Source organism: Lepisosteus oculatus, chromosome 9 (assembly GCF_040954835.1).
Source record: "Lepisosteus oculatus isolate fLepOcu1 chromosome 9, fLepOcu1.hap2, whole genome shotgun sequence".
NCBI lineage: Eukaryota > Metazoa > Chordata > Actinopteri > Semionotiformes > Lepisosteidae > Lepisosteus > Lepisosteus oculatus.
The window spans coordinates 33177212-33190543 of record NC_090704.1 but is presented as its reverse complement, the minus strand read 5'-3'; the positions used below and the strand labels follow the sequence as shown (position 1 = coordinate 33190543).

Sequence of the window (13332 nt, the reverse complement as noted above, 5' to 3'; positions counted from 1 at the left end):
ATACTAACAATAGCAATAAAAACACAGTGCAGGGGAAATGTTTGCTGTTCAGAGGCGTTTATAAGAATCTGTGATCCCCATACCTTTTTTAAACTGTGTAAGATTTTTTTTGCTTAAGGTAATGAATTCTTAATTGCCTGGGGAGTTGTAGCTTGTTAAAACCAGCATGGTCATAAAACAAGGAAACTAGTAAAGTAGCCCAGCAACAAAAAGCTAAAAGATACAGCAGCCTTGTTTTCATTGTGAAATTAATGAAGCTTGAAATCCAGCCTGGTTCCAGTTTTTTGGAAAGAGGCTGATGTCAGGCCTATTATACCTCAGACAGTGTGTGGTTCCTTTTTGAATGACTTGTCATTAACACTCCCAGCCCACACAGTGACTGTATCTTACGTTTGCCGGGGGTTAATGACCCTCTCTTTGTCATTGGTCATTAAGAAAATCGGCTTCAGAAGAGTGTGGCCTCCTCACTGAAGAGCAGCATGACCTCATCACAGAGTCATTCCAGAGCTCCCACTGGAGTGGATCAAATAGTTCCTTTAAAAAATGTCCCTGCCTTTTCTCTGCTCCACACAGTCCATCGATTTTCAGCATAAGCCATTTTCAGAACAGCATTCAAGTGAATACAAAAATACAAGAGTGGCTGTATCACTGAGAAGAACCTGATCTGTCAGTTTAGAAAATACAGTTCCTGGGTCCAATGGGCCTTTATTGTTCTGGAATTCAGGTATAAAAATAAATTCATACAATTAGAATTAATTATTAATGAAAAGTATGTTTTCTAATGAGTGAACTTCCTTACAAACTGTTCTTGATTGTACTTTTTTGACAGTAAAAGAGTAACAGCTACAGTATGACATGAAATGCAGTAATTACATTCTTATCTCTGCTGTTTGTCAGCTTCAGAATGTTGCCTCAGTTGCTCCCTTTCAGTCTTATGCCCTCTGTAAAAGAGAGTTTTCAGGAGAAGGCTCAGGAGGCTTGAGGAGAAGCCATTTGGCCCTTCTTGCCCATTTGTTTTTTTAGTAGCTAATTAAAAGTTGTTTCCAAATGGTTTACGTCAGCACAAAATCCTTCTTCTTCACCCTGAGCTCAAAGTCGTTAAGTGATTAAGATTGCTGAAGTAATGGATTAAAAATAAATGTCTTATTACATAGTGCAGGTGTTCCCTCCTCTGTCCCTCTAGGACTGTGGTCCAGCCTCTGGTCCAGCTGTTTTTACATAACCAAGAGTTGAAGACTGAAGAAGGGTTCAGTAGCTCTAATATAACGTTGACTGAACTGCCATACCTCTTACACTGGTGTAGAAATGTTAATCCCACAAAGAGACATAGAAAACTCTGTGGGACCAGGACTCTCTGATACAGGATTAAACTTGAAAAATAATACAATATTGCTGAGAGAAAAAAAGCAAGTTTAACCAGCAAACCGTAACTACCTATACCTCTGAATACTGAGATCTCAATTTCTTGTACATAGAAGATGTCGATAGTGTTGAAAACTGAATGACCCCACCCGTAAGACCAAAGCTCAGAAATATACTTTTTATGGGTCCCAGATACTATAGCTAAATGAGCTCTATACAACGCTTGCCCTTCAGCCCAGTATAGCAGTCTGGTATCAAACACCTAGTTCTTTGCCTTGGCTCATTTTGCATAGGTAACCAACAAACAGACAGAACCACATTGTGGAATGTAAAGTTTGTGGAAACCACAACATTTACTTTTTACATTACTTAGCAGAGCCTTGAACCAAAAACAATATCTGAAACAAACCCTGCATTAGCTAGAGATTGGAACATTTTGTCCTTGTGCTTCTATATCTCTGTCCTCTACATAATTCATCAAGAGATCAAGTTATATTTTACGAAGCACTTTGTTGTCACATTGGGTCACATTCTGCAGTTTGTCAGAAAGGGCTGCAGAACAGTAGTTTTTGTCTCAGAAAGGATCAGCACCAACTGAGCAGGATGCCAAAAACTGCAGCACTGTGCCTTACCCATGCTTCAGAAGAAGAGACTCCATCGGCCACTGTGTCAGTGAACAGGAGCCAGTGTGACAGTATCAGAGTTCACTTCAGGAGACAGCCAGCTTGGGGAAGGGAACCGCCATCTCCTTCAAACAACAAACCAACAAATCAAACAGGATGCGTCTGTCGGAGGCGGGAGATGAAACAGTTTGTGTCTTGTTTAATCCTGTTTCCCTTTCTGTGAGCCTGGCTGAACACAATAGACCACTGGCCCCGGGATGCAACGTAAATGGAAATTTAAAGGGGATTCTCTGAGGACATCCCCCTCCCCCTTGTCCTCTGTCTGTGAAGGTTCCTGATGGGCCACACCTAACAATGCTGCATTTCTCCTGCAGTGAATTTTGCAGGATGAATGCAGAAATCCTGCAGGATTTGGAGGTTAACATCCTTGCAGTATTCCACAGGATATGTGCAGAAATCAAGCATTTGGCTCCAGTATCCTGCAGGATTTCTTTTACTGTTGTCTGAAAGCTTCCTGAAAACTTCCTCACTGACCTCAGTGTGTGACTCTACCATTGTATTAGGCTAAAATCGGAACATGCGCTTGAGCTTCAGTATTCCAAGGATTGTGCTTTTGTAGCACACACCCCAGAAGCAGTGCAAGCTACACTCACAGCAGCTGTACGAGCATAGGGTCAGAAGAATAGGGCTGTCTGTCATTATTGCAAAGATAGAGGTTCTGTGTCAGTGGTTATCCAACTGATCTACCTGCTTTTACCATCTCTTATTCTACTCTCACCACTGTGTCTCACTTCAGTTACCTTGGAAGTATCCTCTCTGAAGACTGTACTATTGACTAGGACATCCAGAACCATATCAAACAGGTTTCATTGTCTTATGGACAGCTGAGAAAAAGGGGCTTCAGTAATAGCAACCTGTACTTAAACACCCAAGAGGCAGTATATAAGGCAGTGTGTATATCCACAATTCATTATGGTTGTGAAACATGGACACTCTACAGCTGCTAATTTAAAAAGCTGGAGTCTTTTAATGGATTGATGTGTCGGTCCTGCTCTGATGTGTCACTCGAGGGCGACCGGATCTTGGACGGTCATCTGTCCTGCTGGTCTGCTGAAACCTTCTCTGCAGTCAGGACACAGTGGAGCGGCTTACTCCATAGTGTCTGGCAATGCTGGCACATGACATGCCTGCCTGCTGCATGCCAGTGGCCTTTTCCTTTGGCTTCTGGCGACATTCGAGGCATTATGGAATGCACAGAAATCGAACTAAGTGTGGCCTTTTTCTTGCAGTGACCTAAGCTTTGAAATAAGGCTTTTTAAAGGTGACCTGATCGGGCATTGTTCCACTTGGACCTAATTGGGTAAAAGTACACCTAACGAGCTTTCGTGTGATTGGCAAGTTAAAATGCCTCACTGCACAAGCTGTATTGCTGGTCAGAGGGCTTAAAACAAATTGACAACTTTTTGTGAAAGTACATAAGCTATAACTATCGTATTTGTCATTCCAGAAAAAGTTGCGTTTCTTTTTTCCGTCAGTAAATATGCGTCATATTTGATAATAAAATGAATTGGTCCTGGTGTGAGTGAGTGTGTCTGTGTGTCTGCCCTGTAATAGACTGTCGTCCCATTGAGGGTATACCCTGCCTTGCGGCTGTTGTTTATCGGGATGGGCTCTGCCTCCCCCATGACGCTATATTGGATAAGTGCTTAGAAAATGGATGAACGCAGAAAGCTGCTAGTCTGGAGCACATTCTAGAATATCTGCTTTGTAGTCTATTTCTGTAAACTTCTGTATTAATCAGTATTCTGCTACAGCTGGTGGCTTCTCCCATTTTTGTTTCCACTATTAATATACAATATGTTAATAGCTTTTGCACCTGGAGTTGAGTGATTGAGATAATAATTAGAAGTGCACCTTGAGGGAATGAATTGGCAATTTTCTGCTGACGTATGTAGTAGCACTTTAATGGTTTATTTATCAATGCCTGAAGTGCTTGGATTAGTTTATCTAGTAGTAAATACACTAAAAGCAAGCAGGCATGAAAGAAGAATGATGGTCTTGATGTTTATGTAAACTGCAAGATTAAAGTGGGCAAATTAAGAATAATGCAGGAATTATTTTGCCAAAGCACTTTTATTTAATCAAGAATTCATCTGGAGAACATTTTATTTTTGGCAGGTGAAAAGAATTTCGGAGTGGCATATGGAAATATAAACGTGTAGTTAGACTGGCACACAGTGCCAGTTAAGGACTGCAGAGAGACAGTTTCGTACTGGGCCAAACTGATATTTGTAGTTAATGAGCTGCACAGTTAAGTGCTGGGTAGTAAGTGGGAGCTGGCAACACGCTGTCTTGCCTTGACCTTCTTGAAGAGGCTGAGGACTATGTGCTGATAAGGGCAACAGTGGCAGGCCAGTGCTCATGATAAAGAGCACAGTGGAAGGCTAACACTAACTGCATGATACCATGTCTTATCTGTCTATAAATCCCAAAGCTGTACAGCATAGCAATTCAGGGAACTGAACTATGCAAAAAATGAATTCACACAGCCAATTCACCTCTTAAATCATTCAGTGGTATCAAAGCTTTCCAACAGCTTTCTTATTCATTTAAAATGTGCACATTTCATATCTCTGTCACACTTAATAATCCTTATTTACATTTTCCATTAAAATGTTATTTTCTATGTATGGAATAAGAAGGATAATAACTATAGAAAAATATTATTCATGTCTTGGCTATATGCCTTTTTTCTTCTTATGGATAATACTGTTTTCATGGCATAACATATTATTATTTATTACAAGAGATGGTGATTATTAATTGTTGGCTTACAACAATCTTTTTTTCCCAGTAATAAAATCAATTTTTCAGTACCACTTGGCACAATTTTTCAGTACCCCTTGGCACAGCACAGCTTTGGTTTTCTGTGTTTTTGACTTTTTAGCTGCTGTGTTAAAAAATAAAGCTAATGACAAGAGAGTTTCAGTTCCTTGTCATTTATAGTCTAATGATGAAGGGGGATAGGCCACTATATTTTTCTGCCCTTTCCCTGAGTTCATAGCCCATGGTAGAGTATTTGTTCACCTAATCTCACTGCAGTTGACATAGCTTGCCTTTATTAACACAGAATAATATTTCTAAAAGGTGACTCACACTGTGCATACATGCAAGCACATTGGTTTTAAATTTAATGCACATCCATACAGAGACAGACCTGCTAGCAGAAACAAACATTCTACATGGCTCAAACTTTTAACTGTTGGAGCCAAGAATGATTCATGTTTTGGTTTCTGTCAATTATTTTAACAGATAAGATTTTCTCTTCATTCGTGTAACATATTTTAGTCAATTGTAATCTCCTCATTGCGGTGAAGTCAAATAGGGCTGAGTCTGGTCGCAGTTAGCACTCTTTGACAATATATCTCTCACATCAAGATAAACATCTCAACATTGACACATTTCACTGGGACCAATTAGTTAGAAATTAAAAACTTTGAACAACAACACTCGTATCCTAAAAGACCGAAAAATGCCCTTTAGAATAGGCTTGCATATGTGGGTCCTTATCAGCCCTTACTTTAGGTATTTCAGTATGATTGGTTTACACTGAGTACATGACATCAATTTAAAATGGTTTTGAAAGGAAAAGACAGTCCGGAAGAGCATGTTGTGCAAACTATATGTCTTAATCTGCAATTCTGACCTCCTTGTTCTTTAGCACACAGTCACTGTAATCAGAGGGCCTTTGTTATGTCCTGTGATATGCATCTCTTTATAGTATCTCATAAAGCAATGATTATGTATAGTCATGCATTCACAATGCTATGTTTTGAAGTGTATTAAGATTTTGAATAGATGCTTGTACATTGAGGATCCTCTTAATGTGGCAGTCTAGAAATTGAGATTCAGGCAGCTGTTTATATTTTCTTGTGGTTTCAGTCCTTTATTTTTGGTGGTGTTAGTCCTCATGCATTCTTCTACATTTCTTATTATGTTCCCTATTCACTTTCCAGCTCCTAGTAGGAATTTATAAAGCTATTTTACTGGGGAGCATGAGCTTACAAGTGAAGCAAATCATCACTCCACTATCCCTTTGTCCTTTCGTGAAGCACTCCGGTGTTACACTCAAATACCTCCCCCACGATTTCCTGCTGTTTATCTCTGAGAACCTTTGCAGGCTGGAGGTTGCTGCAGCAGCTCTCAAGCCACTGTGTCGAAAGAGCCAGCAAGGTGAAATAAGTTCAGACTGCACACAACAGGCTGTGATTTCAAAATGAGGAACCAAAGTCGAATCCTAGGAACTGCGGACAGTGAGGTGGTGGCACGCAGAGAGTCATTCAGTGTGGTTACTGTGCTGTTCCTCCTCCAGGCCAGCTGGCGGTCCCTGCGCAGCGAATTTGCCAACCTCAACCCTGCTCAGCTGCACCACATGCTACGGGGGTACAACCCTGGGCGCTCGTGTCCTGCAGGCTGGAGCCCTGCCGCAGAGGAGGCAGATGCTGCCATGAGAACAGGTGAGAGAAACCCACTCCTCACCACGCAAACAAAACAGCACACACCCCAACCACACAAGGCCAAGGAAAAATAGGCGGAAAAGATAAATTTAGAACAATTTTCTGCTAGTTACACAAAGAATGTTATTTTTCTTGTACTTTCAGCACCTGTAAGGCTTGCTGTTTCAGATAAAAATACACTATGAGCTAAGTAACAGCTGAAGGACTGTAGTGTGCTAATTGGAATTATTTATTTTCCATGAGCAGGAGTAGATAAGCAATGACAAAATGTAAATGATTCAGTTTAAAGCCTTAGTTTGGTAAACTAGCGTGATCTCTTCAAGAAGGTCTTCCAGTTCTTCAGTTTTTCAGGGTCAGGTCTTCTATCTCTCCCTGCACAAGTGAAAAAGCAGGGAGTCCTTCTGCCCTGTCCAGGGGGCTGGTTGGGGTGTCAGGCAATGGCATATAAACCATCTACAAGCATCATGTTGTGGAACCTTGGAACTAAGGAAGAGTCTAGTTGCCATGCCTCTATATATTGAGTCCAGTTGCCATGCCTCTGAGAATTTAGCACTCTGCAGACACCTGAAACTGAAGGCACTCTGTTTCAATCTGCGATTTGGTGTGAGGAGTTGTTTTTGAACAGCCAAACTTCAGGGATTCTACTACATCTGCCTTTTGTTGATTTCAGGTTTCATTTGTGATTTCACAGATCATTCCCAATCAAAGGACTTGAATCTTAATACTCAATTCTTAACTTGTGCCCATTGCTTTTCACTGCCTGTAGCTGATATTCTGGAAGGGTTTGACAATCACCCTCCCCTGATCCTGCCCAGCAGTAGTTTCCACATCGAGCTGGGGAAGCCAGTCAAGGAGCCAGGTCTGCTGTCGCAGCTCAGCCAGCTGAAGGACTTCCTGCAGCAGCTCAGAGCAACCGAGCCGTCTGCCAGCACCACGCAGCCCCAGCAGGTAGAGACCCTCAGCACGGGGAAACCAACACTCCTGCGATCACTGCGCAGGCAGCGATGACGCTGCTGGGCTGGGGTTTTAAATTTTTTAAGAAATTCAGTGGGGCATGAATCTGTGTTTTAGAAGCAACCATAAACACTTTAATAAATAGCTGCATAAAGCTTTAAAATATTTTCAAGACATCCCTGTTTTGCTGGTTTAAAAACCATAGGCTTCTCTGCTTTCTTTTTTTTCCCCTTCCAGAGCCAGCAGATTAGAGTCGAGGAGGAGGAAGAAAAAAAGAAGGTGTCCTGCTCTCCAAATGGCACGGAGGAATCTGCTTCTCCAGAGGAGGGCAGCAGTGAGCAGGCCTCCGAAAAACCCAGGGCTGAAGAAGAGACCAAGGAAAAAGATGCCTCTGTAGTGCCTCCCCATGGCCGTTTTTCACACGCCGCCTGCAGCGGTGACCTCAGCTCCTGCGAGGCGGTGCTCACCCAGAAACTGAAGAACCTGGAACTGCAGAGCAGCCTGCCTGGCCAGGCAGACCTCAGCTGCCACAAGAGACTGGCCTTGGATCCCTCCTGCCTCCTCACACCCCCCAACACACCCCAAGGCCTGGAGCTGGCTGAGGCAGAGGCAGACCTGCAGGAAGGCACCTACAAGCACATCGTAAATGGCAGCAGCCCAGACAGGGAAGATGGTGAGTCTCACATAATAAAAATAATAATTGCTTACAATTATATAGTGCTTCTCTTGACACTCCACTCAAAGTGCTTTACAGGTAATGAAGACCTCCACCACAACCAATGTGCAGCACCATCTGGATCATGCGACAGCAGCAATAGTGCACCAGTACACTCACCACACATCAGCTATTGGTGGGGAGGAGAACAGAGTAATGAAGCCAATTCATAGATGGGGATAATTAGGAGGCCATGAGTGATAAAGGCCAATGGGAAATTTGGCCAGGAGGCCAGGGTAACACCCCTACTCTTTTCTAGAAACACCCTGGGGTATTCAATGACCACAAAGAGTCAGGACCTTGGTTTTACATCTCATCCGAATGACAGCACCTTTTTATGGTATAGTGTCCCTGTCACTATACTGGGGCATTAGGACCCACACAGACCACAGGGTGAGCACACTTACACCTCTTTCAGCAGCAACCTTAGTTTTTCCCACCAGGCTCCCATCCAGGTACTGACCAGGCTCACACCTGCTGAGCTTCAGTGGATTGCCAATTGTGAGCTGCAGTGTGATACAGCTGCTGGCCATGTCACATAAGTCAAGCTGATGTGTTTCCTGCTGCTTTGTTACCATGAAGCCTGAATATGAGGGCAGTGAGAAACAGAACAGATCGAGTGCACTTGTATCTGATTGTAAAAGTTTAATAATATCTAAGAAGTTCATACCAGAGATTCTCTCTATATACAGTACTCTCTATATAGAACCAAGGTTAAGGCTATTAAGGCTAAGGCTATGCTTCTGTACAAGCTGAAGTCATACGTTATTGGATGATCTCACAAATTGTAATAGTAGCAAATTGTTATACAAATGAAGTCTGAAATTGTAGACTGCTCACACATAGAATGGGGATGGTTTATGGGTGAGACTGCACTTTTTAAAAAATTGGAAATGTAATTCTTCTCGTCTTATGAAGGAGAAAAATAACTAGGCCACTGTACGCAGTTTTACTTACAAAACTTGCACTGGCAGAATCAGGTCCAGTTGTTTTGATCTGTTTCATCACAAACAGTACCTCTCATTGGACAGAAATGCACTGGCTGAGAAGTGTGAAACACTCAAGAACCACCATCATGAAGATACCGTATAATCATTCAAAACTGTTTTTATTAAAATTTCCTTTTTTCAATTATTGACCCAAATAAAAAACAGTGTGTCTGTCTTTCTGCAGTTCGTGCTATCAAAAACAGCGTGCAGACTGTGTGCTTTGTTCACAATTCTAAAATCATTTTTTGATCCACTGTTTGGATCAACCAAAATGCCTTAGTGCATTATCTGAGAAATTAAAAATTTGTTTTGATTCTGCCAGTGTGCAATCACTGTCTTTCTGTTGCAACTTTACATTATTTTTCTTCCCGTTAAAAAATGCCTATCTCCTCACGGGTCCCTACTATCATAAGAACCTTGAACAGTACAAATAAAGAATTCCTTTGCAAAGCAGAATAGCTGGACTGTGAGAACATTCTGTTTATCTCTGGAGAGCACAACATAAATGAAGTCTAAATGTTTCTCTTTTTACTGTTACTGTTCAAACCAGGAGAACTTCCTTAAGAATGAGGTGTTGGCCTTTGTTAGCTCTTACTGTTCTTTGTGAGTCTGTGTTCAAAGCAGGGTGTGTACAGTTTCTTCTTGAAAACCTTTTTATTAACAATTCAACATTCCTTTCTGATTTCCCCATTGTTCTCAAAGCTATTATTGTACAATTGTTTAAGAAGCTAAGTGTGTAACTAAGTCTAATAGCTGCGTGGTTTTTCAGTGGGGGTGTGAAATTGTATCGTGAGGAAGAAACAAAAAACATTTTCCTTTCCATCTAATCTAATCTGATGACTGTTTTTGCACCTTTCAGATCTGTTTAAATTGAAATATCAACAATCGTATCTCTAAAAGCACAATCAGGTCAGTGATAGGTAATAAATAACTTAGAAAAAGGGGAATTTCAGGCAAAAATCCACTCATGTTCTATAACAAATTTTTCATTAAGGAATTGCACTAGGCTGTGTACTAAAGAACATAAGAAAGGTTATTAACGAGAGCAGGCTTTCATTCCATCTTGCCTGTTTTATTCGCTAGTAGTTGATCAAGGATCTCATTCAGCCATTTCTTGAAAGAAGCCAGGGTATCAACAGCAACAAAAAGCCTGGCCAACTATTTTAAAAGCTAATCTGTTTGTCTTTGCTGTCCTCATTATTGATGCTCATTATTGATGCTCTCCATTTCCAGAATTTTTATTAGCTGATTTTACATTTAATTATTAAACCATAAATGTTCAAAAATTATAAATTTGCTAGTTTTTAAAATATATTCTAAAACATGTAAACATTAGTAGCAAAGTATGAATACCTTTATTTTCCAAATCTTATATAATCCATGGTGTACTGTAAATTAATCTCATTTTAAATACAGAGGGGTTTTTGTCTTGCAACTATAAATTATATACACATGGCATTTTCCTTTCATAAAGATATGATGGCATCGTTTACAATATGTCCTGACAAAAAAAGCTGGGCCAATCCTGATCATATGACATTCATCATTTTGAAAGTTATCTTTTGGCGATTTAGTGCTAATATGTAAACCTCTTTTGGTAGCAAGAGTAATCCTTTAATCTAGCACAGTAATTCCAGTGAAGTGGTGATGTAGAGAAGCTGTCACCGAGCCACTGTGGGAATTTGCAGTTGGTTTGATGCATGGAATCTAAGTCACGATGGGAATTGCTGGTGTTGGGGATGTCTGGCAGTAAACTATGTGATTGGAGATTGCAGTAGCTAATTGATCAGGGTGATCCTGTAAACACTATTGCATTTTGCACCCCAGTCTTCTTGCAAATACAGTAAGTCACGGATATGACAAAACTCCCACTGGGTTTGATTGCTGCCTAAACCCACTAGAATGTGCATATGAATATACAGATTGCAAACTAAATGCTTTCTCTGTACAAACTTGCATCCACATCGCCAGATGTAGAAAATGGTAGCCAGTGAGTTACTCAGATTCTGTGTTAATTTCTAACATTAAGGAATGTAGACAATCTTCTTTAAAGACGGATTCACTTCAGTTTCCAGTTTCTAAATATTAGGCTCCCACTAATCCCACAACTTTATATCCCACAAATTTATAAACCTTAAATGTTACTCTTGTCCTGTTAGACCAGCGACGTCTCCTCCCCATATCTCAGACCCTAGCCAGATTTTATTATCCTCCTGCAAACTCCTGCAGCCCAGCAGTGACTCCCTTCAGGAAAAAAACACTTGGAAGGAAAGGTTTTTTGCAAAGGAAACACCACTCACCTGCATTTGTTTTCCCTAGAGGATTTTCAGGCAGTTTTTTACCATGCAAAACTGTTGTTGCAGTATCGTACTTTCACTGTACTGTTGCGCTGTTGTACTGTTTGTGCACACAGCAGTTTTGTCTGATGGTATGAGTATGATAAACTCAATCTCCAACTGCAGCTCTAGTCTGAGGGGGATGAGGTCTACAGACATGGGAAGTGTTGCTATAGAAACACGATGGCCCTGATTCAATTTCCCTCCCCACAATGTGCCTGTTGTTGTTTGTATCCCCAGAGGAAAGCCACTCTCTGGGCTGCGGGGCCCAGAGGAATGCCGAGGAAGAGGAAGAGGTGTTCACTGTGGAGCTGGAGAGGGGCCCTCATGGACTGGGTCTAGCCTTGGTGGATGGATTGGTGAGTATGTCTGTGCTTTTGTTTCTGAGATGCAGTCTTTGTACTGTATGTAGAATCTGTATGTAACGGCGCTGCTTGAATCCGAACGTGAGCAGCAATCCCAGGTCATGAGTGGAACACAAGTGTAGGGCAGAGCAGGCAGGCATACTGAACAAAAGGAACAAGTAATAGGTTTATTCATGCTGAAAAAAAGAAGAAAGACCTCACACCTGAAGAAGGCTCCACGGCTGAAACGTTGTGTTTTCTTTCTTCCTTTTTCAGCATGGAATAAACATATAACTTGTTCCTTTGCAGCCTACGCATGCTGATGCAGCTACCCCACCTGAAATACTGAATAAAAGACAGCACAGTCCAGAGTCATAGTCAGAGAAATAACCAAAAATTGTAGCTGAGTAAAAACAAGTAAACTCCAGGAATTTCAAAGGCACAGTCAAAAGCAAAAGCATAGTTTGTAGCTGAGTAAAGCATAGAGGAAACAATGGAACAAGAATGCTGAGACTAGTATGGAGACAATGGAGACTAGTCTGAAATATCCTGTGTGTAATGAGGTAAGTGGTGATTAATTGTGCGTAGGTCTATCCGATCTCCTGGACCCAGTGGCAACAGGACACTCATCTTCTCTTGCTAACACAGGTCCTTTTTTCCACAGTGGTCTTGAAGGCAGTAGTTTGTCAGTACTGTCCAGGATTTGGTACTTAAATATTGAAATTTCCTCATGTTTTTTTTTTTTTAGTTCAAGACTAAAACACTCCTAGCTGTACTGTTACTCAAAGCTCCTCCTTTTTTTCAACACATTTCCACTTATCAAAAAGGTTACAGTGAAGATAATCATTAGCAAGAACTTTTGGGATACATAGGTCTGCAGTGAACACTGGGTTGTTGTGTTTTAAAGTTCACTCTAATTGAAAACGGAGTAGGATTAGCTGTGGATTTGTCTCCATTCTTTCTGCCAGTGTTTTCGTTCTTGTGTTGTCGAGACAGTGTGCTACTTTCTAATTAACAAAGACTTCTGCTATTGTGCAATAGAAATGTTTGCATAACTGCCGCTGATTGAGACAGTAACTCCGTCAGCTGAGCAGCTGACAGCAGGTCAGAAGGATTAATATTAGGAGCATGACCCCGTTCTATTTAGCAAGTGTAAGCTTTATGCAATTCAGTGTAACTGTTTATAGGAAACTATTACATTTGGAAAATTATAATTAAAGCTACGTTTGTGTAACTTTCTGTGTCTTGAGATGCCATCCTCAAATGAAAATGAAGGTAAATAGGAGGGTGTCTTTCTAAGCAGCACCCAGCTAACCTCGTCCTTGTGTCTTATGTATTCTTGTGATGCCTCGATTGTGGATCTGTCTGTGTTTGAGCTTCATGAGATCAGTTATGCACACAGTGCCTTTAAATAGATCACTGCTGCAGACTTCCAGACTCGCTGCAAGCTGTATCTGTATACACAGCCTCTACAGCACTCCAGAGTACTTGT

The 13332-nt window shown here is 41.2% G+C and overlaps 1 protein-coding gene across 5 annotated transcripts in view; it reads left to right on the top strand.

The window, feature by feature from the left end:
• radil2b (Ras association and DIL domains 2b) overlaps positions 1-13332 on the top strand; it is a 64932-nt gene that overhangs the window by 42254 nt on the left and 9346 nt on the right. For all 5 annotated transcript variants that reach the window (XR_001479434.2, XR_001479433.2, XR_001479432.2 and 2 more), the window contains exons 11-14: positions 6358-6502; positions 7269-7450; positions 7694-8129; positions 11737-11855. Coding sequence is in view for 1 of the 5 variants with exons in the window: in XM_015356175.2 (XP_015211661.2) it covers positions 6358-6502; positions 7269-7450; positions 7694-8129; positions 11737-11855 (882 nt within the window). In the remaining 4 variants the exon portion in view is untranslated. The remainder of the gene's footprint in view (positions 1-6357; positions 6503-7268; positions 7451-7693; positions 8130-11736; positions 11856-13332) is intronic.